At 37.9% G+C, this 24,969-nt stretch overlaps 1 protein-coding gene across 3 annotated transcripts in view; it reads left to right on the top strand.

Moving 5' to 3' along the window:
• The window catches only part of NNT (nicotinamide nucleotide transhydrogenase), a 44,881-nt gene that overhangs the window by 16,909 nt on the left and 3,003 nt on the right, over positions 1-24,969 (top strand). For all 3 annotated transcript variants that reach the window (XM_082075377.1, XM_082075378.1, XM_082075379.1), the window contains exons 10-21: positions 238-391; positions 1,269-1,430; positions 2,200-2,310; positions 3,071-3,216; positions 4,209-4,404; positions 5,002-5,235; positions 7,163-7,323; positions 8,061-8,240; positions 12,405-12,564; positions 14,300-14,381; positions 23,242-23,360; positions 24,378-24,493. In XM_082075377.1, the coding sequence (XP_081931503.1) occupies positions 238-391; positions 1,269-1,430; positions 2,200-2,310; positions 3,071-3,216; positions 4,209-4,404; positions 5,002-5,235; positions 7,163-7,323; positions 8,061-8,240; positions 12,405-12,564; positions 14,300-14,381; positions 23,242-23,360; positions 24,378-24,493 (1,821 nt within the window). The remainder of the gene's footprint in view (positions 1-237; positions 392-1,268; positions 1,431-2,199; positions 2,311-3,070; positions 3,217-4,208; positions 4,405-5,001; positions 5,236-7,162; positions 7,324-8,060; positions 8,241-12,404; positions 12,565-14,299; positions 14,382-23,241; positions 23,361-24,377; positions 24,494-24,969) is intronic.

Below are 24,969 nucleotides of genomic sequence, written 5' to 3'. Positions count from 1 at the left end.
CAAGCCTTGTGCTGTGTTACTCCCAGTGCTCTTGAACACTGATATTAAATCTTGTCCGAAAAAATGTGTAAACCAGTATGATTAACTTGGTCAGGCCGCACTCATCATCCAGCCTTGCAAGCTTCTGCTGATGCAGAAAAGGAAAATGTTCCTGTGGCATGGCTGTAGGATGATGTAGGCTCCTCTAAGTATAAAGCATCTGCCATGTTAGGGATAACTGTAAATGTCTGTTGTCAGGATGGCAAGGTGATTTTCCCAGCACCACCACCAAATAACATTCCTCAAGGAGCCCCTGTGAAGCAGAAGACCGTAGCAGAGCTGGAAGCGGAAAAAGCAGCTACTGTCACACCTTTTAGAAAAACTATGACTAGTGCATCTGTATACACAGCAGGTATGCAACTTCCAGAGTTGGAGAATCAGTGTAGAGTGTTCCTCCTTTGGCTAATACTGTTTAGTGACTCCTCATCTTACTGATTCAGTTTAATAACTAGTTGGGAGAGCAATTGATTGGCTGGTGTATCCTAGTGCAAAATCAGCGTAGTGTAATAATTGCTTTTGAGAGGGAAAATAAAATTTTACAAACTTAACCCAAAGTGTTAACATTTCAAACGGTACTGACTCACGCTGTGTGCATGTATGTGTGTTTGGCTTTATTTAAGTATCAGTAAAATATTGAAAATTCTGAAGGGTTCCTTTTGGGGGCCTGTGCTCATACTTTGCAGCAGAATAAATTCAATGCCATTGCTTTCTTCAAACTTTAATGTATCGTATGAGACTTACATGCCCCCAGTCTACTGAAATACTGAGAACAGGACATTTGTCTTGACAAACCAATATTTGCTGCTCTTTTCATTTGGTATTCTGTGCATTAGAACTTCTGCATGATGTAACTAATGAATTGAGTATTCTTAATTTTAACTTTATTTCTTCATATTGTAGTATTTCAAAATTATTGTGACTCTTCCACATTTTTGCTATAGGAGAGTGATAGGATTTAGTGTTGGTGTAGACACCTCTCCTTGCTGCTTTGTGTGCATGCATGACAAAGATATGTGTATTATACTTATGACTTTATATTCTACTGTAAAAGAAACACTAGCACTGAAAGAGCCTCTTAGTTGACAAAGATGATCCAACTCATCTTGAAAGAAGTCTGTGCACAAAACTCCATTTTGCTTTTAGCTCAATACTGGATTTCTGTTGTACAAAGTTTAAATGTAAGAATCACTGGAATGTCATAGAAAAGTTTTGCTGTGCTTTTCTTCTAGGTTTATCTGGTATGTTAGGACTGGGCATTGTAGCTCCTAATAATGCTTTCACGCAAATGGTGACGACATTTGGCCTAGCTGGAATAGTGGGTTACCATACAGTATGGGGTGTGACTCCTGCTCTTCACTCTCCACTCATGTCAGTGACTAATGCTATCTCAGGTAAGCAGCTGTCACACAATTGCTTATCTTCTGTTTGAAGTATGCACAGCTCCTTTACTCAAAATTTAGACAGAAGTCTTCTGATACGCCTTTTAAAATGCTAGAGAGCCTAGTAGTACTTTGCATGTCTGAGTTTACTTGCATAAGTAGCTGACTCTGAGAGTATGTTTTTTCAAAAGGACAAATATGATGATGTGTGTAAGTAATTTTCCCCTCTTAACCTGTTTGCTTTAAAGTTTGTTTTACTTGGAGTGCTGCAGTCTCTCCTTTCATAGAATACGTTTTTCTTCCCATCTCTCCAAAATGTTGCCCTGAAAATAACTTGTCATTCATATTTCCTGCATTCTGTTTTTTACTCTCCTCAAACTATGTATTTTGAGAGAGGGGAAAAAGAAAAAATTCCTAAGATTCCTGTAAGATTTGTAACTGTGTAAGTATGTAAGATTTTATGTATCCCTGTGTGTATATATGTGACAGGTCATGTATGAGTCTGATCTACTCTGGCTGTTAAAAGCAAAGTTTCTTTTGTTGAACAAGTACTTGGAAGCCAACTCTGTGCCTCAGGCACTGAACTTCAAAACTATGTTCATGTACACATTTTTTTATTTTCTTTTGAAACATGTTTGTATTTCTGAAAATGACCATAGTAGTCTTCGTTTAAATACTACTGTGTAGAGTTGACTGTTTTCTGTTTGACAGCTGCAAGGAAACTTGCTATAGGTATAGAGCTTTTGAAGGTTCAGTAACACTTTTTTTCTATTTTAAATAGGGCTAACTGCAGTTGGTGGGCTGGTATTAATGGGAGGAAACTATGTCCCTGAAAACACTCCTCAAAGTCTAGCAGTGCTTTCGACCTTTATCTCTTCAGTCAATATTGCAGGTACAAATGCTATGTTTTCACTAAAGGGTAACTTTAAAGCACTTGTGTAATTCATTTATTTCTTCTAGCTCTTTAATAGATTTCAGAAATACTATTCTAGGAAAAGTATCTGAGAGCATCCATCAATAAAGAGCCACCTCCCCTCGCCCCCAGTTTTCCATATTGGTTATTATATCTGGTTTGCACACTCTGTAACCCTTTTTTTAGGGAAGCATTTAAATGTATGTTTTTGTTTTACAGTATCCTTTAAATGTTGATTATATGAAATATATTTTCCTGTAAGTCCAAAGACAGTACTGCATTTGATCTTGTATTCCTTTTCCTAGTTGAAAAATATACCAGTGTCATAGAACAAAATTTTGCTTGCTCAAGCTTCAGAAGTCCCAGCTTCACAAATAAAAAAGATAAGAAAGTGAGCAATGTGACTTACAAATACTGTTTTTTGCTAGCATAGATTGGGAAAGGACACAGTCATAAACTAAGGTGTATCCTGCAGTCAGTATGGAGCCAGAGCAAGTCCTATGGCTTTCCAACTCATCCTTTTATGAATTTCCTGCAAAGGTTAAAAAAACCAACAGGATCTCACCCTGATTATACCTTTGTTTTCAGGTGGTGTTCTAGTCTACTAGCTTTTCAGAGGCTTTATTGTTGTCAGTTGCTGACTTTGGTAATATGGTTTAAACAAATACTTCTCTTATAGCTTGGCATATGCTTAACTTCAGATTTTATATTTGTAAAATTCTTCCATTGCTTTGGACAGGTGGGTTTCTAGTCACACAGAGAATGCTGGATATGTTCAAACGTCCCACAGATCCTCCTGAGTACAACTACTTGTATCTACTTCCTGGTGGTGTATTTGTAGGAGGCTATGCAGCTGCTCTGAATGGTGGCTATAATATTGAACAGGTAAGAAGATGACTTTGTGGCTCATAGCCCACTGTTCACAGCGTGATATGCTGCTTCACTGCTTATTCTGTTGAGGAATACATAGCAAATCGGCCATGGTCTTTTTATGAGCTATGTATTCCCACAAGGCCAATCTGAAATTGATTAACTTGAAGCTTGTAATCTTGTAATTATACCTCAAATGCTGAATCCGCAAATTTTAAAACTTTTTTTTTTTTTTTCTGCAAAGTAGCAGGTACTTTATTTAGTGGAGAGTTTTCCTAAATTACAGCTCAAATATTAGACCAACTGTAGAAATCAGTCTTTGGTTTAAATGTTTCTGAAAATTCAGCTTGGTGTCACAGTTGAAGTAGGTATGACGTCTGGATGGAATGAGATTTCAGTATAGTGGGATGTACAGGAATTGTACCTATGGTTCCTTTTATGGTAAACTTTTGTTTCCATTTGTTTTAATAGTAAGAAAAAATCAGTATGCACTGCCTTCTGTGTTTGGAAAGGTGAATACAAACATACCTTTATGCCATGGGCTTGTGATATATTTGACTTTCTTCAACTGTCTGGATATGTACAGCTCAGTTCACTTGAGTTTGTTTATGCTTTTTGAAAACAGGAGTTCAGATGTGCCATAAGCAAATTCTGAAACTATTCCTATAATGAACTGGACAGTTTTGCATTGGGTTTGTACTAGGAAAAACTTGCTTCTGAACTGATGAGGAAAATTTGATTGACTCAAGTTTAATATTCACAGTGCAGATAAGCCAAGGTCATAAAGTGAGTAAAGTTTTACTAGGTACCACATTTTAATTGGCCAAAATCACAACCTGTACCACAGTTTCTCATAGTCAGGAGTTTTGACTTCAGTTAAGAACTGTGACTTACACAGATTCTGGAGAAATCGACCCTTTTGTGTAATAACCAGAAAGATTTTTATAATGATTATGCAATTTTTCTCTACTTCATGTATGCATATTGATGTTTTTTTTATTTTAAAGATGATGTATCTGGGCTCAGGCTTATGCTGTGTTGGTGCCCTGGCTGGTCTATCTACCCAAGGAACAGCTCGTCTTGGAAATGCCTTGGGTATGATTGGTGTTGCAGGAGGATTAGCAGCTACTCTTGGAGCCCTTAAACCCTCACCTGAATTGTTGGCACAGATGTCAGGTGCAATGGCACTTGGTGGTACCATAGGTATGTGTATGATACTATAAGCTAACAATACATGCTCTATATGTGCATTTGTGCAAGCTGCATATTTTGTAGCTGACAGGTAAATTGACTAACTTACATTTATGGCTTGTATGTATTATTCTGTAAATACGTGAAGAGAGAATCTTAAGTTCTAGGGCTTTTATTAATGCATCAGGATGTGGCTAAGAATGGAGGAGACCGGTGGAAAAGTAGGAGCACATCATCACTATTAGGGAGACTGGGTATGCAGAGGTGAATGAACTGCCCAACTTCATGCTTCTGTCCAGTGCCTGACTGAACACTGCCAAATTCCCTTTTTCACACTGTGCTTTCATCACAGAAAATGTTGAATTTCTCAATATTTAGTGACGTTTCTAAGAACATTATATGTTTTAATCTTCTCTCTAATTTCTATCATATCCTCTTTGCACAAAATACACATACAATTTCAGTTAAATGCCATAGCAATTTCTAGGGTAGAACAAATTTTTCTAGGCATGTGTGTGCATTGCACACTGAGCCATGATACATCAATTTCTACCTGCACATATTGGTTGTGTTGTGTAAGATTTCCCTTCTGTCTTCAACTCTCAATAGGTTTGACGATTGCAAAACGCATCCAGATTACAGATCTGCCTCAGCTAGTGGCTGCTTTCCATAGTTTGGTTGGTTTGGCTGCTGTGCTCACCTGTGTAGCAGAATACATGATTGAATATCCTCACTTTGCTACTGATCCAGCTGCAAACCTCACCAAGATTGTGGCATACCTTGGCACGTACATCGGTGGAGTGACTTTCAGTGGCTCTCTTGTGGCTTATGGAAAACTACAAGGTGAGACCTTCTGTTCAGAATTAAGTATTTGTTAAAGGTTTGTTTTTTTTTCTTTTTTCCCCCTGGGGCTTAGCTCTGCCTTTACGCTGCTGTGTAACTGGAAAGACACCCTGTATTTTGCATCAGGTAAAAATTTTTATGTTTAATTATGATGAATGTACTTTTTTTATTTTCAGTTCTGTTTAATTTGTGTACAGCTTTAGTTATGAAAGGTTTGTTTTCAGTGCTTGGACATGCTACTGGTATTAATTATCAAGTCATGTAAGCATCCCACAGTTCATCTTGTCTAGAAGTAAGTGGTGTTTTAGTGTTGTCAAGACACTACACGACACTGTTTCTGTAATTGGTTTTATTGAACATATATGATTACAATTTTATACTCCTGAGCAGACATTTTAATTGAAAGCCTGGTGTTGCTAGACTTAGTGAGCACTGCTGATATTTGTGGGATTTTGTTCTTGACATTGCAGGCTTCATTTAGGTAGGTATTGTAGTTTGCAGTATCAGTAAAGACTGCCTCACTTTAAACCTTTCAGTTCAGCGTCTGTTTACCTATTGTGCAACCTCCATGCTCCAGACCTCTTGCTGTTTTAGTAAATATGCTGTCTAAATTAAATAATAATTCCCAATCCTTATGCATCTGAAGGTTTTCTTATTGCATTTATTTTTGGTTTTGTAAGCACACGGCTTTTAGGAGACTGAAATAATACCTGTACTAAGAGGTTCCAGCTAAGAGCTTCCTATTACTAATCCTGTTATTAGCTTTACCATAGTTCCTCTGGGAAACATCTGTTTGCTTTCTTCAGTGTTTATGAGACCAGCCATTGAAGGAGGAAGCATGACATGGATGGAAAGCTGTCTTCTCTAATAATCTTTTGAAGGATTTGTCAGTAGTATGTATTTCTGATATATTTCTGCTAAGTAGTTACTCATTTATTTCTTCTCGGTTATTTTTTTTTCTTCTCCATCTTATCTCCTCAGTGATTTGTGCGCATGTCCTTGGTGAGCTTCACTGCTTGTTACAGCCCGCCCTCCTGTTTTTATTTTTTCCTCCCTTGCATTTTCATATCAGCATGATCTGAAATAGTGAGCTTATGTAGACTATTGAACTAGAAGCAGCAGGTCACACACTTTGACTCCTAGTCCTGAAGCCATCAGTTCATGCTGTCCATTGAATTCAGCTGAAATTAAATGAGACACTTGATAAGTAATTACTTACACCAAAAGTAACTGATAAACTTGCATTATTTTTACTCTTTGCTGTGTTGTTTGGAGAGAAAAAAAAAAAGGAAAAAGCCTAGGGTGAAAATAAATGTGTTGTCTTTTTAAACTGAATCACACAAATACCGAACCCTCTTTTCCCCTCAAGTCTCTGCCAATGTGAGAAGCTGTGTGAAGTCCGTGTGACTGAAAGTCTTGGTGATATTAAAGCATTTGAAAGCACGAGTGTTTATATTTGGAGTTGTCTGCATAGGCATATTTTTCTAAGCACAGAGCTTTTGAGAGACTGTGATAATACCTGTACTAAGAAGTTCCTGCTGAAAGCTTCCTATTACAGTGTCCTACACAACATGCAAAGGCTTGGGGCCGGAATGAAATAAGGTGTTTATTTTTTTTTCTTAAGAAAAACTTTTCAAGAGGAGAAGAGATTTTTGTACTTATTCTAATGCCCTTCAGTGAGATTATGAAGTAAAATGAGTTTAAATATGAGTATTTGAGAGTTTAAACATGAGTATCTAGAGTAAGTTTAAATTTGTTGGCAATACTGAGTCAGTACAAGGTCTCAGATTCAACTAACTTGTGTTATCTTCTGCCCCTTTTTCTTTTTTAAATTTTTCTTTTGCTGAGGTATTTGGTCTTCTCTGAAGGCAAGAAACAGGCTCTCCTACATGTATGTGCCTGTCTCTGAATATGCATTTGATTGCAGGTATCCTAAATTCTGCACCACTGCTGTTGCCTGGCCGACATGCATTGAATGCAGGATTGCTGGCTGCCAGCGCTGGTGGAATGATTCCATACATGCTCGATCCAAGTTACACTACGGGAATTACTTGCTTAGGTTCTGTGTCAGCTCTCTCAGCCATAATGGTAAGTTGGAGAATTGCAGTGGGTGGAACAAATTAAACAAGCAGTTTGTTCCTCAGCCTTTCAAGTTCCCTCTTAATGATTGTATTTTACCATCCTGAGTCACAATCGTCCCAGTGCCTGTATGCTAATTTGCAGTAGCAAGTAGCAACTAACTTCCCTAAATCTATTTGTAAAACCAGAGCTGTTCCAGAGAACAGGCATGCACGTATGTAATTACTTTTTGCAGCTGTGACTTATTGGAGCCTTTTTATATGACAAACTGGTATTTTAAAAGACTATTTGGAAAGGTTATCCTTAAAATATAGAGCTCTAGATCTACAGATTATTGTGGTGACTTAGTAAGATTATCCCAATGTGTAACTTCCCCCATTCACTCACACAAGCGGTTGCAATATTTACCCTGGATATTACCATGCTGTAAACTGAGTTTTGCAAAGTCTGCTCAGTATGAATCCTTTAATGGTATGAACAGTTCCTTGGAGCTGTAGGATACTTTTGCAAGTAAAAATATGAGACTAAGCCCAGGATGAGGACAGTGGAGTGACTTTGTCCTCTCTCAAAAGGTGGAATTGGTAAGTCCAATTTGCAGGCCACAGCTTGTTGTCTCCTACATTGAATATACTTGAATAGGTTATTAAGTAACTTGATATTTATTTTCAGTGCTGGAGGCAGACTGTCTTCTCTGTGTGTTCTCCTTAGTTGTAGCTTATACTGAAATGTTTTATTTCCTTTTCCAGGGTGTCACTTTAACAGCAGCTATTGGAGGTGCTGACATGCCTGTAGTTATTACTGTCCTGAACAGTTATTCGGGATGGGCTTTGTGTGCTGAGGGCTTCCTACTGAACAACAACTTGCTGACCATTGTTGGAGCACTCATTGGCTCATCTGGGGCCATCCTATCATACATCATGTGTGTGGTAAGAAGCTGGCAGAAGTTGTGCTTGTTTTCAAAGTAATGAAAAACCCAATTCAGCATGTTTGCTAGCAAGATAAGCAATTGGAAGACCAAACTACTAGGGGTTTGCAGACTAGAAAATTCTTGATTGAAGCTGTTGGACTAGATGTCAGTCATCTCTCTTCTGTTTGGGAAGATGCATACTTAAAAACTGAGCCTATGCATTGACTTGGGCCCTTGAGGTTTGAATCTGGGCTTAAAAGAGATATGGTTACTTGTGTTCAGATGTGGGTTTTTTTTTTTTTTTTTTAGTCATATCACTCTGCAGTGTTGTTAAATTTAAGCTGAATTTAAAATTTATCATCAGGAGATACTATTAAGTAGTGAGTTCTTTTAAAAAAAAGTTTGGTTCCATTAGAGAGTAATTTAAATTTTGTTTTCTGGAAGGAAAGTGTGCTTTCTTCGGAGCAGATACTTCAAGTACCACGAGGTGGCAGCAGGCTTGCGTTAATGTGCTGCTGATCCTGATGTCTGTCAGCTGAAACTTCAGCGTCAACTTTGTGTGTAAATCGTACCGCATTATTAGTAATGGTCTCCTTTTCTCTAGAACATGTGTACAAAAGTCTCTTGTTTTCCTGTGTCTCTCTCTTTTTTGTTTTCAAAGATGGAGAGGTAATGACTTAAAACTGTTCACAGTGAAACAGCTGCCAACCTTGTAATTCTCTGTTGTGTAAATCTGTTTCCCTTCTGCTCTTATTCTTGTATGATCAGTGTCACTGTTCTCCTCTCCTGATGTTTTCCTATGATCAGCTCTGGCTGTCTTCTTTTACTTCGTCTCTGCTGATAAATAGTGTTGTTACCATGTTAGGAGTATTCAGTATCATCTGTTTTCATCTCTCTTGAGGAGAAGTTTCAGAAAAGCTTAAAAAAGTATTTTTGTGCAGCTTCCTAGAGATGAGTTAAAATGAACAATATCAGATATGAATTTTAAAGAATCTTGTTGTTTCTTTAACATTTTGTCTCCTTATCAAAAGGAAATTGGATTATGTGGCTCATAGGACATCTTTTTATCTGTAGATGTGTAAACATACATATTTGTATGTAGTCAGCAATTTAGTCGATATCAGTAGAAAGATTATGCTTATAGACAGCGCAGATATGGAAAGTATGTTCTTTTAAAGATCAAATTCATGTAGGTCTTGGTGAAAATATGATCTGTTGGGTACGTATTTACCAGTAGGCATAATCACTCTATACCTTCATTTTGCTTTTACTGTCCTCTTCCTTTTTTAAAATTTATTTTATTGCTAGCTCTGCTCAGCACTCACAGAAAGTTTTAGGATACTTGCATCTGCTGGCTGGAGGATGCCTGGGGAGGTAACTAGCAAAATAGTTATGCAGTGTCAGAATGGCTTTCCTCTACGTATTTCTGAAATTTCAGGAAGTTTAGGTTTTGAGGTAGTGCTCTAGAAATCTTGTGCTGGTTTATGTAAGCTTAGACAATTGATCAGCCAGTAAAATAAATTTATATTTTATAATTTCTGCACTATAACCAGAATAACTTGTTTGTAGCCTGTAATTTTTTTTTTTTTTCTACTTTACCTTCTTTAATGGAAACCGTTAGTTTAAAAAGTATTTGTTATAATCAGGGGAATTAGTATCGTCTTGAGCATTTCTAAAGAGTTTCAATAAACTCTGCTTTAGGCTCTGGCAACTTGTTAAAATGAAGCGACAGTTCCCCTTCCCCCTCCCCATATGACTTCCATCCAAAGCAGTGTATTTATTGTTGTTTGTGGAAACATCTTAATGGTTGAAACCTTCTTTTTGCAAGGTTTTTGCAACGTTTTTTGTGACAAAACTGTAGCTTAGTCATCCAAGGCCTATCCAGGTAATCTCTTCAAACTTGAATTGATAAAGTTGGCCAGCATATTCAGGTGACCACTTAATTTTTATCTGCTTGATTTTCCACTCATTCTTCTTGTGTGCCTGTTAGTAGGGTGAGTTAAGGGCAAATAATTTAACTTCAAAACAAAAAAGTGAAGACCTGTACTGTTCACTCATCCTGTGAACTGTGGCTTATTTTAAAACACTTACCACAATGTGTCTTCAGAACACTTGATTGTATTAGCATGTCCTTTTGTCTTTTTTTCTTTTTTCCAGAGTGAATACTTGGTGATTGCAACTGTAGTATTAGAATCGTTATGTGTGCAGATGGGGAAAATGCTTCAGGTTGAAGAGAAACCATTAATTGGGGTGATGAAACAGACCAAGAGAAGGGACAGTTTGTGTTAGTCTTCCAAGTGGTATGCTGTCTCATCATCCGTACTAGGCACACAGTTTCTGTGGGCACAGTGGAAGGACTTGGAGTTCTCAGGGATCAAGAGTTTGGTTTTCTGTGGGCTGTGAGCTCCTGGCCAGTATCACCTGTGTACACACAGCAGAAAGAGCTTTTTCCTGATAGCTGGAGTAACTGTAAATAGTGAACCATACACTTTATTCATATATGCTTGTGGTCTGTGGTGGCACAGAAGGTGAAAGAGGCTATAGAAGAGTTTCCACACTGTTCTTGTGCTGAGTAGATCTTAGCTGTATTGGTTACTTGTTGCTTGATGAGGTCTTGGCTCATTTTGAAGCCTTCCATAGCCGTCCCTTTTTTTGCCAGACTTTCCTTGTCTCTCTGGTGCAGAGCCAGGCAAAGGTGCTTTGATCTCATGCTTGCTTTGTGTGGATTCTCAGATTTCTAATAATATTTGAACTTCTTCCCTTGGCCTGGTCTTAGTACTGTCTTTTGGTTTCAGCGTGTGTAGAAAGTGCTTTGCTGCTTGTGAGCTTAGCATGCACAGCATGTGAAAAGGACATTTTTCTGTCTGAAGTGTCTTACCTGATGCTTAACTGCTGGAAGATACTAAGCAGTCTGTTTTCCTGTTTGAAGGTTTAGTATTGTGATACATGTGAAAGGCAGTGTGTTCTTAGAGGATATGAACTACTGCACACCGCAGACTGTAGAAAGATGTTGATTTCACTGCATTTGTGCGCCTTCCTTACAGTGTCTGAAACAGTGATGATTTTTAAGGATAAACAAGAGCTCTTTTAACATCTTCATTGTGCTTGGTTGCTAGATGATGCATTTCGCAGAATGGCATATCTTCTCAGGCTATAGCAAAAAACCCATGGAGTTGGAAGATTTAAAATGTCAGTGGAAAATGGACACTTGGAAGCATACTTTCGTGTGGGTGTTTCCTCTCACTTGTATGTGTGCCTCTCCAGATCTATTCTTAAATTTTGCTGTGGTTTCTGAGCTAGCACAGCAGATGTATGACACACATGTTTAATTAAAGAAGCAATTTATCCTGTTCCTTTCCTGCTTCTAAAGTTTTGTTTACTGCAGTTACAAGTTTCGCCTGCTTTCAGATAATGCTTTGGGACCACACTCACAAGGAGACATGCCAGTGAAAGCATTTAGCCAGTGGCTTTTCCTGGCTGTGTATCTACAGAGCTGAATTTTCAGGATGCGTTCTCCTCTTAAAGCTCCTAGTTTCAGATCTCTTGTTCCCCTTTGGTACTCATCCAGTAAGTTAATGGCCCCCTTCAGTTCATTACAATTTGTTTTGAGTTAGCATTCCTTTAATTTTGTGTGGCTACTTAGCTTTGTTGTGGTTTTTCCTGTCTTCATGCTGTAGGAGCTTTGCTTCTGTACTACCTGTAAGAGCTGCGTGGTTTCCATGTTGCCATATAGTAGTTCTGTGCTTATGTGTTGAATTTCTCAAGAACTTGAGAAAATATCTTGCAAAAATTGTGTATGTGTATATATATATACACATATATATATGCATGTCAAAAAAATTCTGTCATCAAATACACATTCTTTTATATACCCCCTTTTAAGAACAAAAAGAGAGCATTATTTGCTATTTGTGTTGTTTTGTTCTTGGTGTTGGGGAAATGCTGATGCTCTCTCATACATGTGTAATATAATGTGTTAGAAGCTGATGTTTGGCTATTGTTGTCAATCTGAGTCTGTTTTAAGGAGCCAATTTTAAGAAATTTTGAGTTGTAAGCAGGCAGAACCAGCAGATAAGGACTGTTGTCAGGAAGGCTTTAATATTTTCTGAAGTTTTCTTTGCGGACATCTATCCTTTATTTTTGGATTTCATCTTTAGCTGATCAAAAATCTCTTGTCTTTCAGGCTATGAACCGTTCCCTTGCAAATGTGATTTTAGGGGGCTATGGCACCACATCAACAGCTGGTGGGAAGCCCATGGAAATCACTGGAACACACACAGAAATCAATGTGGACAATGCAATTGAAATGATAAAGGAAGCCAATAGTATTATTATTACTCCAGGTAAGACACTCTTGACTCATACAGCAAGATGTTCAGAAGATGCGTTAGTAAAACATGACAACCAAAAAAACCCAACAAGCCAAACAAAAAATGTAGCCTATCTTGGAGTTGCAACATAACAGCATTATGTGAAATGTTGACTGGGTCTGGGGGATCTATTTTTGTTTCCAGGTTACTCAGCATTCCTCTGTGTAGAGATGTGTATGCCACTTTATTTGTCCTTGTGTGTGTTTCTTCAAGCTTGGTCCTATTTATTTAGATTTTCAACTCTTCAGGGCAAAGACTGTCTCTTATAAATTACATTTACAGTTAATTTTGTGTACAGCTGTTGCGGTGTGAGTTTCTAAGCACTACCAAAGTACCAGTGGTACCAATAACAAAATGTCTGTCGGGTTACTGAGAGGATTTTGTTTATGCTTCTCATCTACTTGCATAATCCTGCATTGTTTTATTAAAAAAAAGGCAGAAAAACATATAAAACTTAGTTTGTAGTTTAATTCCAGTATTTATTGTATACTAAAAGCCCTGAAAACTGAAATCCTCACTTGTGTGAAGCTGGTGAGGGGCAGCTGAGGGAACTGGACCTGTTTAGCCTGGAAAAAAAAAGAATGAGGGGAGACCTTATCACTGTCTACAACTACCTGAAAGGAGGTTGTAGCATGGAGGGTGTTGGTCTCTTCTCCCAAGTAACAAGCAATAGGATGCCAGGAAATGGCCTCAAGTTGTGCCAAGGAAGGCTTAGACTGGATATTAGGAACAATTTCTTCATGGAAAGGGTTGTCGGGCATTGGAACAGACTGCCCAGGGAAGTGGTGGAATCACCATCCCTGGAGGTGTTTAAAAGACTTACAGATGAGGTTCTTAGGGACATGGTTTAGAGGTGGACTTGGCAGTGTTAGGTTAACAGTCGGACTTGATGATCTTAAAGGTCTTTTCCAACCTAAATGATACTATGATTCTATTATGTTTGCTGTAGGCTCATATGATTCAACCCTGTTAGGAGAGGTCAGGTAGGGAATAGCTCCAGACTTGTTTTCCTTCAACTGAATGGCACAACTGTTAAGATTATTTTCACATTGGAATGGGAAGAGTGCTAAAAAATAGAGTTCTCTTTCAATTTGTTTCAGCTTAAATGAAATAATCAGTGAGGTAGGTTCTATTTTGGGAAGTTACCTTTGTTTCTAACAAAGTTTGCAACCAATTTCAACGAATTTGCCTCTTGTTCCTGTGATCAAACCTTGAGGTCACTGTTAATAATCTGTACTTTCCATGTTCTTCCTGGGAATTACTGCTCTGATGAATTAATTCAAACAGAAGCACTGAAAAGTTTATTTGCTGCTAAAGGCCATATTCAACTACTGGATTTGCCTTATGCAAATACAAAATTTCGTTGAGGGTCGGGGTGGTAAAGTGACCTGATAGTAGCCTGTTCATTTTTTTTCAGTATACCTGTCTGAAATGTCCTTCTCTGATAAAGGAACATGTATTTTTTGTGAAGCTGAACTAAGTTACTCATGTAGTTTGGCTGGTCATACCACTACACTGTTACTGGTTAAGTGATTAGTTAAAGTGGTCAGACTGAGAATATCTGATTATCTGATGTGTGTGTGTGTATACATAATTTTTTTGTTTAATTATGAGAACTCCTGTTTGTGTGGAAGGTACACTTACTGTCTGTAACTGTTCTATATGCACCGAAACAGAAAAGGAGCTTAAAGTTTGGAAATTCTTTCAGGTTATGGTTTGTGTGCAGCAAAAGCCCAGTACCCCATAGCTGATCTGGTGAAGATGTTAAGAGAACAAGGGAAAAATGTCAGGTGAGTACTTTCCTTGATGAGAAGTATTACAGGTTTTTGATTTTTTTTTTTTTTTTTTGTTTTTTGTTTTTTTGTTTTTGTTTTGTTTTCATCCATTTCATTAAAATCCCTTTACAAGTCTTTTTTTAGGTTTAATTTTTTTTTTCAGCAGTCATTATTATGCTGGGCTCTTTCTCAAAGATACTAGCTGGAAGAATGTTCTAATCTTACTAACCTGCAGCTGAATATCTAGAAGTTTCGTGCTTTAGTGTAAAAGATCCTTTATTCCCTTACATGCTTCTTGTTTTTTTTGAAGTAGCCTCAGCAGCTGGAGAAAATTTTTTTTTTTGTGTGTTGTTTGTTTGTTTTTGGTTTTGTTTGGTGTCATGCTGAAATTCAGTTAGAAAGAATGGCTTTAAAATTTAATATTTCTTTATTGTAGTAACTTTTTTTTAAGGGTAAGTTAGCTCCTTTAGGTACATACACTCTGCCTTTGGATATCATGATATTTTTCTATGAAACAAGCAGTGGAGCTTTTTGTAAAATAAAACTTTAAGGTAGCTTTTTGTATTGTGTTCAAGAGAATAGTTAGCAGACTTTTCTGAAGGCGTAGGTTGGAGAGCTGGTGAAAACATCCACTTTGTGGAAATAAGTTACTGTGAGGAGTAATCACAACAGCTGACTTCATTGCAGGGAGAATAGCTTTTCTTTATGCTTGTAGTTTGTGGGTAGATAGCACAGGCCTAACTTAAGTGCTTATATTGCCTCTTAGAGAAACCTGCATTAAGGGGGACTATTTATTAGGCTAAAATAACTTCAATATTTTTTTTAAATCCTGATTTCCTGAGGAATTGGGCGCGTCTCCTTGGGGAATAGTTAAAGGCCTGCAGTGGGAATAGTTGAGACCTCTTGCTCAAACCAGAGAGTCAACTGGAGCAGGTTGCTTAGGATCTTGTCCAGTTGGGTTTTAAAAATTTAGTCTCCAGAGATGAGAACTTGACAGCCTGTCTGGGAAATCTGTTCCAATGTTCAGTCACCCTTAGAGTAAACCAGGTTTTTCCTGTATTTCAATCTGTGACCGTTGCCTCTTGCCTGTTCACTGCATCCTACTGGGAAGAACTTGGCTCTGTCTTCTTTGTTCCCCTCCATCAGTATTTATACACTGTGATAAGATTCCCTTGAGCCTTCTGTTCTGCAGGCTGAACAATCCCAGCTCTCAGCCTCTCCTCTTGTGACAGATATTCCAATCCATTAAGCAACTTAAACCTACGCCTGCTGGGTTCCTGTGAGTTTTTGCTATTGGAAGCAGCAGGGGTGCTATCAGAGTTTTTTGAGTGCTGCAGGGAAAGATTATTGGAGTGCACCTGGCCAGTCGCGTGGATTTATGCTGCTGGAGTGCTGCTCCAGAAAGCAGAGATAATTCTTAGGTGCCTCAAGTCCTTCCGTTCTTCAATTTTTCATAGACCTTATAGATGTAGAAAGTACCAGAATGCTAACATGCCTCCTTTGCTGATTGTTTGGAAAATTGTTTTCTGCTTATGGGAACTTAAAAATATTAAGTTAGTCAAGTCTTGGTTTTCATTTGAAAGTAGATATTTGGACAGATGCTGGCTAGCCAGACCCATTCTCTGATTGCCATGTGCTTATTTCAGTTAGATGGTGACTTTCCTTTGGAATCAGTACTCTAGCAATTACTGGTTTTTGGTTTTGTTTTTCTTCTTCCACTATTTTTCCAAGCTTATTGAAAAATCACATAAGTTTTTGTAGTGTTTTACAGCATGTATTGTGATGGATAACAGCATGGTTGTTGTAGGTTTAGCTGCAATTACATCTTTGTTTTTACCCAGAATACTGCAATTTTGCGTATAAAATTACCTTATAGATGTCTTTTTCACGTATATATAAGAAACGAGGGCATGTGCTGTTGCATCTGCTTCCTCTAACTGTTCTCTTCACACTTTATTTCTCCACGTTCAGCAAAATCTCTGTGTGTGTCCTAATTGAATTAAAATTTTTGAAGACCTGTTAGTTGTGCAACAAAAGAACCTTTCTTGGCTAATGTAGTGAGAATGTCATGAGCTTCTGGCTTTCCTTTCAGCGCTTCTGTGGGGGAAAGCTTTATTTTTTCATCAACCTTGGTGAAACAAAAATTTGTTGGTTTTGCCTTTTATGTTGGCTTTGTGGGGCAGAAACGTGAATGTGTCCTTAAAATAACTGTTTTATACTTGAAATGAGTCAATTTCAGGAAGGGATCACTGTAGTGATTACCTAGCATTTTAATGAAATAAATCTGTATTTACAGTTTGTGGTAATTCAGGCCTTTCATCACTCTGTGGAGCTCCCACGGTGTTCATTGAGTGCAGCTGCTGTCCCTCTGGTTTTGGTAGGCCTGGAGTGCCTCGGGACCCTGGTGCGCTCACCATCCAGATGTAGTGACACTCTCACACATCCGCTGTGGAGGCATGCCAGCATGGACATATGATTGTCATCAATTTGCAATGCCCATACCATGCCAAGAAAAATTGCGTCTGTCATACAGTCTTTTTTTGGTTCATGGCTCACAATTGATCCAGAGGAGCGGTTGTTTTCATTTACTTTGCCTATAGTCATAACATTCTCAGTGAAGAGCACAGATTATATAACATGATGCGTAACCTTTGACTAGGGTTTAAATTCGGAAATACGGGACAGTACGGAAACTTCAGACTGTTTTAGTTATTAAATTGCATAGCTAACGTCATCACTTAGTTGAGATGGTCTTGCAGCAGATCACATCTTTAATGCATTAGTAGGATCACACAGAAAGCTGAATATTGCTGAGCCTTCACTATAGTTTTCCCATCTTATGGATGGGTAAAAAAACCAAAACTTTTCATAGACTAAATCCTGTAGCCCGCAGAATCCTTTGGCTGTGGAGAGGAAATGCCTGTTCGACAACTGGTGCCGTATTTCTGCAGAGTTACAACTGAGTAAATTGTTGAAAGTTCCCACCTTACCAAAGTTCTTCAGCTACATGCTGTGTTGTTTGTAGGCCTCCAGTTGTGGAATTCTGATGTCTTCTATATCATTAAATTATTTTATATAGTAATTCTGTATATAGATATAGAATTATTCTGTAGTATAGTACAGTTAAAAACTGTATACATTCTTACATGTACATGGGTAATTGATACTATCCCTGTCTGTCTAAGCTTTTTCCACAGTATGACTTTCTGAAGACTTTTTCTATGAATATGTTTTATTTTCCTACATAGTAAGAAATTCTTGATAAGAAAAATGTACTGCAGGGTGAAAGGACTCTTAAAATGGTGCTTTGTATAGACTTTCTAAATCTAACTAATAATTAAATATGGTGCTTTCTGGTGACCCTCATAGTTGAGAGAAAAGCAGATTACCTGTTTAACAGGCATTCAAATTAGTTGCCAATATGTTAGTGTTTGGGTTTTTTTAACTTGATTTTTATAGGTGGATGTCTTGAAGGACTTAGTTTTTTGTCTTCTCATGCTGGATAATCTAATTACTTTTCAGCACACAGAAACATGGGTTTCTTATACTTTGGAAAATGTGATAGCATGAATTTAGTGCTGGATCCACATTTTACGGTTTTGATTGTTACCTCTCTGGCTGAGCTCTAGCCAAATGTGTTTAGGGTTCTGTTGTTTTCTCCATTGTTCTATTTGTTTGTGAATAATAGAACATGCAGATGGGTGCCACTTCCACGTTTATCTACAAATTAATAAATAAAACTGATTAACTTCGGTTGTTCAGTTTTATGAATTTACAGTCATTACTTGTTGGTCTACAAGAAAATCTGCAAGAATTTTGAAGGATGAGGTGTTAAGATGCTGTCCCAACCAGTCTTAACATTGTATAGCTCGGGCGTGCATAGGATGGAAATCACTATCACTGCTGAATGGCAACATAAGAATAATGTGTGTTGGCGCAAGTTTCTAGGAAGCTGATGTATGCTTAGTAGGAGGACACCAAGTGTGTACATGTGTGTGAGTTCTCAGTTTGTTTCTTATGGTCAAATTAACGGGGTGGGTTCTGAATTATTAATGCTGCACACAAAGAGACAAATGGGGTCCAACAGATTTATCAGCTCAAGACCTGTATTGGTGTAGTTAGAGAGAACGAGCAAACATTGCTGTACCTGATCGGCAAGGATTCAGCTACAGCTGTACGCTTCTGGGGTTGTATTGTAGGCGTGCCATGGGTTCCATATGGGTCAGCTCAGTTCTGGGTGACCTTACTAGGTCAGTCGTGATGCTTTGTGGATACAGGCAGGCTCTTCTTCCCTGCACTTGGGTTCTTCAAAGGGTTATTGCATTGAGCTAAGGTCTATGCTGTGTATTTGGATCTTGCCCCTGTTATGATAAACCATAGTGGTTGGAAATAGAGAGCCAGTACCAACCCTAACTTAAGTATGCTTAATTTAACTAATTTGATTCATTTTAAATTTAACTGGCCTGACCCCAGCAGAGCCACTGAGCTTAGTCCATGCTGAAGTATTCTTTCTGGGCACATGGTTTTTTTGCCTCTGGCATGACACCAGGCCTAAGCTAGCTAAGCTAGCTCTGTGCTTTGATTCTAATAATCTACACAGTAATCTGTAAGTGGGATGGGAGCACTATACTGTGATACAAGTCATGCTGTGCTTGCAGCTGTTCTTATGTGGTAGGATTCAAGCTGTGGAATATCTCAGTGGTGCACTTCTCAGTTCATCTAGGTGGTGGTGTTTTTTAAATTTTCTTTCTCTCCTGTTACATTGAATAACAGATTGTTGTTTGTACTGGAAACAGAGGTGGAGAGGCGTGAAAACATGAGTAAAGTGAATGGAGCAGAGGGAAGAGGAGGTGAGGCAAAACCCTTGGGCAAATTATTCTCTGTGTATACAGTCCCTAAAGTGTTGAGAAAGCTAAATTGGGCACTGGCCAGATGTTACTTACTTACATCACTCTGTCCAGCTTTGGCATAATGACAGGAATCCTATCTTTACATGGATGAAGTGATCTTGAAACACTTCTGCATTGGGTTAGGTAGGTGCTAGCTCTTTCAGTATTGATTACAAGAACATTATCTAGCCAGTTGTAATAAAGATAGATGCTGACTTTATGACCTGTATAAAAAGTAATTTCCATTCTGGGATTTTTCAGTAATTTTTCATGCAATAGTTGTCTTTTTCATACTATTATGATTAACTTCGTACTACTTTAAATAACTTTCCCTCCCACCCCCAAATTTAAGTGCTTTCTGTGCTGAAAGTGCTGTCCTAGATATGATGCGTATGTCAGGAGTTTTAGATGTTTAGTCTAAATTTAAAACAAAGTGTTGTTCTCTTTGTATTGCAAAAAAAGGTTTAAAGTATGAACTCATTTTGCAGGGTACTGTGTTGCCTTTCTAAAGCTAAAAAGTGTCTGAAAGAGGTTGATTGAAAAGGCTGAATATTGTGGCCTGGTACTCAATGCTGTTTAAGTGTGAAGTGTTAGTAGCAAGGTGTGTGCTCACTTCATTGTATCTGACAACTGGAGGTGATAAGCTTAATGTTACTTGGTCAAGATCAGGAGAAAAAATTCCTGCTGAATTCTTTGTTTCAGTGAACTACCAGGATAATGTTTCAAGTCAGACACAGCATGATTATGAATCTTTGTTATGGGTACAGTATATGTAGACTGAAAACTTAATGTCATCTAAACAGAAATTCAGAAAAAGTGAGAGTTATGCTTGGTTTAAAAACAAATCAACCAACTTAAAGGAGTTATTGCATAACTGATATTAAAAGCATATAAAAGAAACTTGGCAATTTTTCACTTTAAAACATTTTTACAATAAAACATGTCTCTGTTTTAAAATAATTTGTGTTTGAATTTTTGAATAAGAATGAGGTTCGTATTTTGAACATCTGGGGGAGCTATGTGACGTTTCTGCCATAATGTACATGGCATTGAGGAACTGCTGCTTTTGTGGGTCAGGAGCAAGATACATAGCTTTTATGTGACGTTTCTGCCATAATGTACATGGCATTGAGGAACTGCTGCTGTTGTGGGTCAGGAGCAAGATACATAGCTTTTATGAGACATGTTGTGAACCGTCAAGGATTTAAGCTATCTCTTTTTCATGCTTACTTGAATTCTGCTGTCTATTGGACAGGCTAATTTCACTCCAGATATGTGTAGATCTTACCTTGTGAAGTAACGCAAGCCTTAGAGAAGTACACATTTCTAATGATTCTTTTTGACACACTTGCACATCTAGTTTCAAGAGGTACTGGCAGGCTACTGTCATATTTGGTTAACAGGCTCTTAAAAGCAGACTTCAATATTTGTCCAAAAAGCATTTGTATAAGCAGCTTTCTCAAACTTTGTGAATACGCAGTATGTGGTTTCACACAGTCTGTCAGAAGTCTAACTACTGATCGTTCATGCCATAACTCTTCCTGAATAAAGATAATTTGTCCCTTTCTTTTCTTCTTTCTTTGCATCTTGCCAGGAATGATGAAGTCAAAGGTGAAATTCATTTTCTTGGCAGCTTCAATTTTGGCTTTCCAGCCCTTGAAATAAGATTGTATGTGTATATAGTATTTAATAGAAACCTCATGAGTATTTTGTTTTGTGTATTGCCAAAGCAGCTTTGGTCACAAAGATGCTCAAATAATTTTATTAGAAACAAAAGAGAATTTTGTTGGAAAATCTATTTTCACTGCCAGAGGAGTGATGGGTTTTCTCAAGTGTACTTCATAATAAGAGTTCTACTGTACTGTAAGTGATTGAATTTGGTACACTTCAGCACTAGCTGCAGTACTACACGTGGCTTATATTACTGAGTGAGTGGTGTAAAACGTAAACTGTTAATATTTTGTCCTGTAACTTCGCTCTCCTTTTTTCCTTTGCGACAGGATCCAAAATGTTTACTAGATTAATACAATATATTTTCTTAGTTTCTTTAAAAGTGTTCCTTTTAAAGCTAGCTTTTGTCCTGCTGTTTGACCAAGAGCTTAAAACTGTAGTGTATCTGGTATTACGTGGATTAATCATGTATCCTTAATTTTGTTGCTGGAGTTCCAATTGTCTCATCTTTGCATTGTCTTAATGTTGTCTTGCTGATGGAGCGCTTAGTTGCCCTTTTAAGGATGTATTTGTACACGGTTAAATTCACAAGTGATCTGTGTTTTGATTGGACTGTGACTTGTGGACCATCAGTGTTAGCCACTTCCATCACAGCAGATTAGAAAATTGAAATATGTGACAGTCTGTCTGTCATGTCAAGTTGATTTATCAGTCTTTCCCTCCTTTCTGAAGAAGCCTGAATTGTTTTTATTGCATTCCTGACTCCCTTGGATTGCTGCTCAGAAATTTCTGTTCAGAAACCCAAGAATTTACAGTTTTCTTCTGGATATTTTCTGTCTCTTCCAAAGTACATGTAGGCTTCCTTATTAAACAAGAAAAATTAACTTCAGCTATATATATACCGTTCATCTGAGGCATTTCTGGTGTGCTTTAGTCAGCGTTACATTTGGTGGTTGCTGCAGAGCTGGAAAGACAAAAAAATGCACAGGACAGTAGACCTTGACACACTTAGTTTATTCAGGGCCAGTAAATGAGCAGAAGAGTACCATCTGCCCACAAGAATGAGAGTTTTTTCTGTCCAAAATAAGTCTTCGGGAGTTGCAGCTAAACCTGTTCAGCGTCTCCATTCTGAATTTTATAAGGTTTTTACTCTTGCAGAACTGCCTGTGTGCCTTAACAGCTCCCACTGCCACCCTGTGTGTTTGCCTGAATTTTAGTAACTCATAAGCAGTGCATTTTCTGTAAGTTGGTTTTGAGCTGTTCTGAAACAATTCTTAAATTTTTATGGTTAAACTGGTACAGCTTCTTAACTCTCCTCCACCTTCTCACTCCCCCTTTTTTTTTTAATTTTTTTTTTTCCTTCTGAGATCAAACATGAGACAAAGGGGGCATGTTAACTTAATTCAGCAAAGCATTGTTTTGTGCTTGAAGGAGAGTCCCTCTTAATTTTTCTCTTGGACTGTTAGACTGTGATAACCATGCATAGTCTAGAGATACCCGAGCCAATGAGATCATTTGCCAAGGGCATTTCTGGGTCTGGGAGTGGGTTTACTTCAGGAAGTCTTTTGACCCTTTCATAAAGAGTGTTATATTGTGGCTGGTTCATTTACTCTGTGGTGCTTTCACTTTTAAATTATACGCAGGGCCTGTAGAGCATAATAATGTGGGGGGTGGTTTTGCAGTGAAAAGGCTTATTCATTAAAAAAAAACCCAAAACACAAGGGTGGACACAAATGCTTGGTGTATGTGATATTGATCAGGCTGATAAAATGGTAAAATAGTCTTATTACTTTCAAAAGTAATTTAAGCAAAGCTTGTTGGTATAAGCTATTGCTTGATGGAAAATTTACTTTGTCGGTCCATCTTACAGTGATATGTTCCTAGGCACTTCTGGCCATGAGTACCTTCTATGCTGTCACTAGAAGTCTCCAGCAGGCTCTCCAAAGCCACTTTGCAGGTGCAACAACTTTCTGAAAGCCTTCTTGTGATGAAAAGATTGAAAATGTATTCCTAGCGTCCTTAGATTTACTGGGAAGTGATCATATTTTTTTGCATACCAGTTGTGTCAGTCATACTTTTAAGTTTGCAGAAAAGGAACAGCTGCTGTCCAGGTGAAGAGTCGAATCTATGGGCCTTGTTCCTTGCAGCGCTGGAAAAGTAATTACGATATTGTTAAGGTTTAACCATTTCATTTAATTAATTGCCTTGTGCTTATACTTAAGAACTTCTCAGCCTTGTAGGTCATGGGTGGCAATTTCGCTGTATAAAACAGTGACCTGTACTTATTAATGTGGTTGAACTTTCTTTCCTGTTAGGTTTGGTATACACCCTGTGGCTGGCCGTATGCCTGGTCAGCTGAATGTACTCCTAGCAGAGGCTGGTGTTCCCTATGATATTGTACTGGAAATGGATGAGATCAATGAAGACTTCCCAGGTTAGCATGTGAGCTATAACTTTCCAGTAGATTGGATTTGATCTTGTAAATTTTTATTTTATTCTGGTTTTATATCGCACAAGGATTTAAAAAATAGAGAATCTCAGGCCATTGTATTCAGTTTCTCTTTGTGCCTGTTGCGATACCACTGTACAGAAGTGGAGGTCTTTCACTTGCAACCTGAGTGCTCTCCCACCTGATAGCAAGTAATCACAGAGGAATACAAGAAATAGCCTGACTCAGAAGCAGAAAACTGAGAAGCAGAGAGTACAGACAGGTAAAGCAAAGGGAAATATTGAATGCAGGATTATAGAAGAGTAGATATTGAAGGGAGGTTAAATCGGTCTCTGAAACTCGTTTCCTCCAGAACTAAGAAAGAACAGTTTTTTTGTGGTGTGTGTGTGTTTTTTGTTTTGTTTTTAGTTCCTTGTAAGTGTGAAATGAATGACAAATGCTGTGTCTTTCGTATTACTGTTACTGCTCTGTACAGGAAAACTACTGTTGATTCTTTAGGTCAGGTGCTGTGGGTAACGTGACCCTGTCGTGTCTTGCAAACCACTATGGTATTGTACAGTCAACTTTTTGCTTTCTTACATTGCTTTCTTTTATTTAAAAATCAGAAAGTTGCTGGTGAAAGGTTTTTGGAAAGAATATTCAAAGCAAATGCCAGGCACAAAGAAATTTGAAAGTGATGATACTACGTGTGTATGAAACCACATTTAAGAATCAAAGGATTTAATTTTTTGTGGTCTAAAGAGTCCCTTGGAATGAGGTTGGGGATAACTGCAGTTTGCTGGCGGTAGTTTGTAGCACACTTTGTCTCTCACCTATAACTTGCCCGATAAGTTTCTAAAGTGTTTGTGAGTGAAGGCCTCATAAATGTTTGTATAAAGCATTATTAGCATAAAGGATTCTTTTGCCTCTGAAGACCACATTTAACACAAAAATGAGCACCAGCCTCAGTGTTCAAGTTTCAGATAATTTTTCATCAGTTTTATTTTCTTTGTCTTGCTGCAGAAACTGACTTGGTCCTTGTAATTGGTGCGAATGATACCGTTAATTCAGCAGCTCAGGAAGATCCGAACTCTATCATAGCTGGAATGCCAGTTCTTGAGGTCTGGAAGTCCAAACAGGTGAGATTAACAGAGCTGTCTCAACACCTACGTTGGGTGGCATATTTTTAAAAACATAGTTTATAGCATAAGCTAACAAGATTCTCCTACTTCTCTGGTTTCCATGAAGCTTTTCTGCAACCTGTCCAACAAAACAATCACTACTTTACAACTGTGATGCACTCTTCATGATTTTATAGTCATCCACAAGTGCTTTAGTGAGACTAGTGATGACTGCAGTAGAAAAGACTGATGAAAGTGCTTCTACTGAAATTAGTATAAATGCTCACATCTGCAGCCCTGAAGCATTTTTGTACAAATACCTGCTTTTTTAAGTTTATAGGAAATTTGATTGGCAACTTTAATATTGAAGTGGAAATAACAAAAATTAATTTTATGCTTAAATTAAAAAACAAACCAAAAAAGCGAACATCTCCCCCTCCATACCAAAAAGTGAGTGGCTAGGTTGGGTATAGAGAGCTTAGTCTGTCCAGATT

The sequence above is a fragment of the Streptopelia decaocto genome (assembly GCF_964273445.1).
Source record: "Streptopelia decaocto genome assembly, chromosome: Z".
Taxonomy (NCBI): domain Eukaryota; kingdom Metazoa; phylum Chordata; class Aves; order Columbiformes; family Columbidae; genus Streptopelia; species Streptopelia decaocto.
Note: the sequence above shows the minus strand (reverse complement) of the source record. Positions and strands in the feature narration are given on the sequence as shown.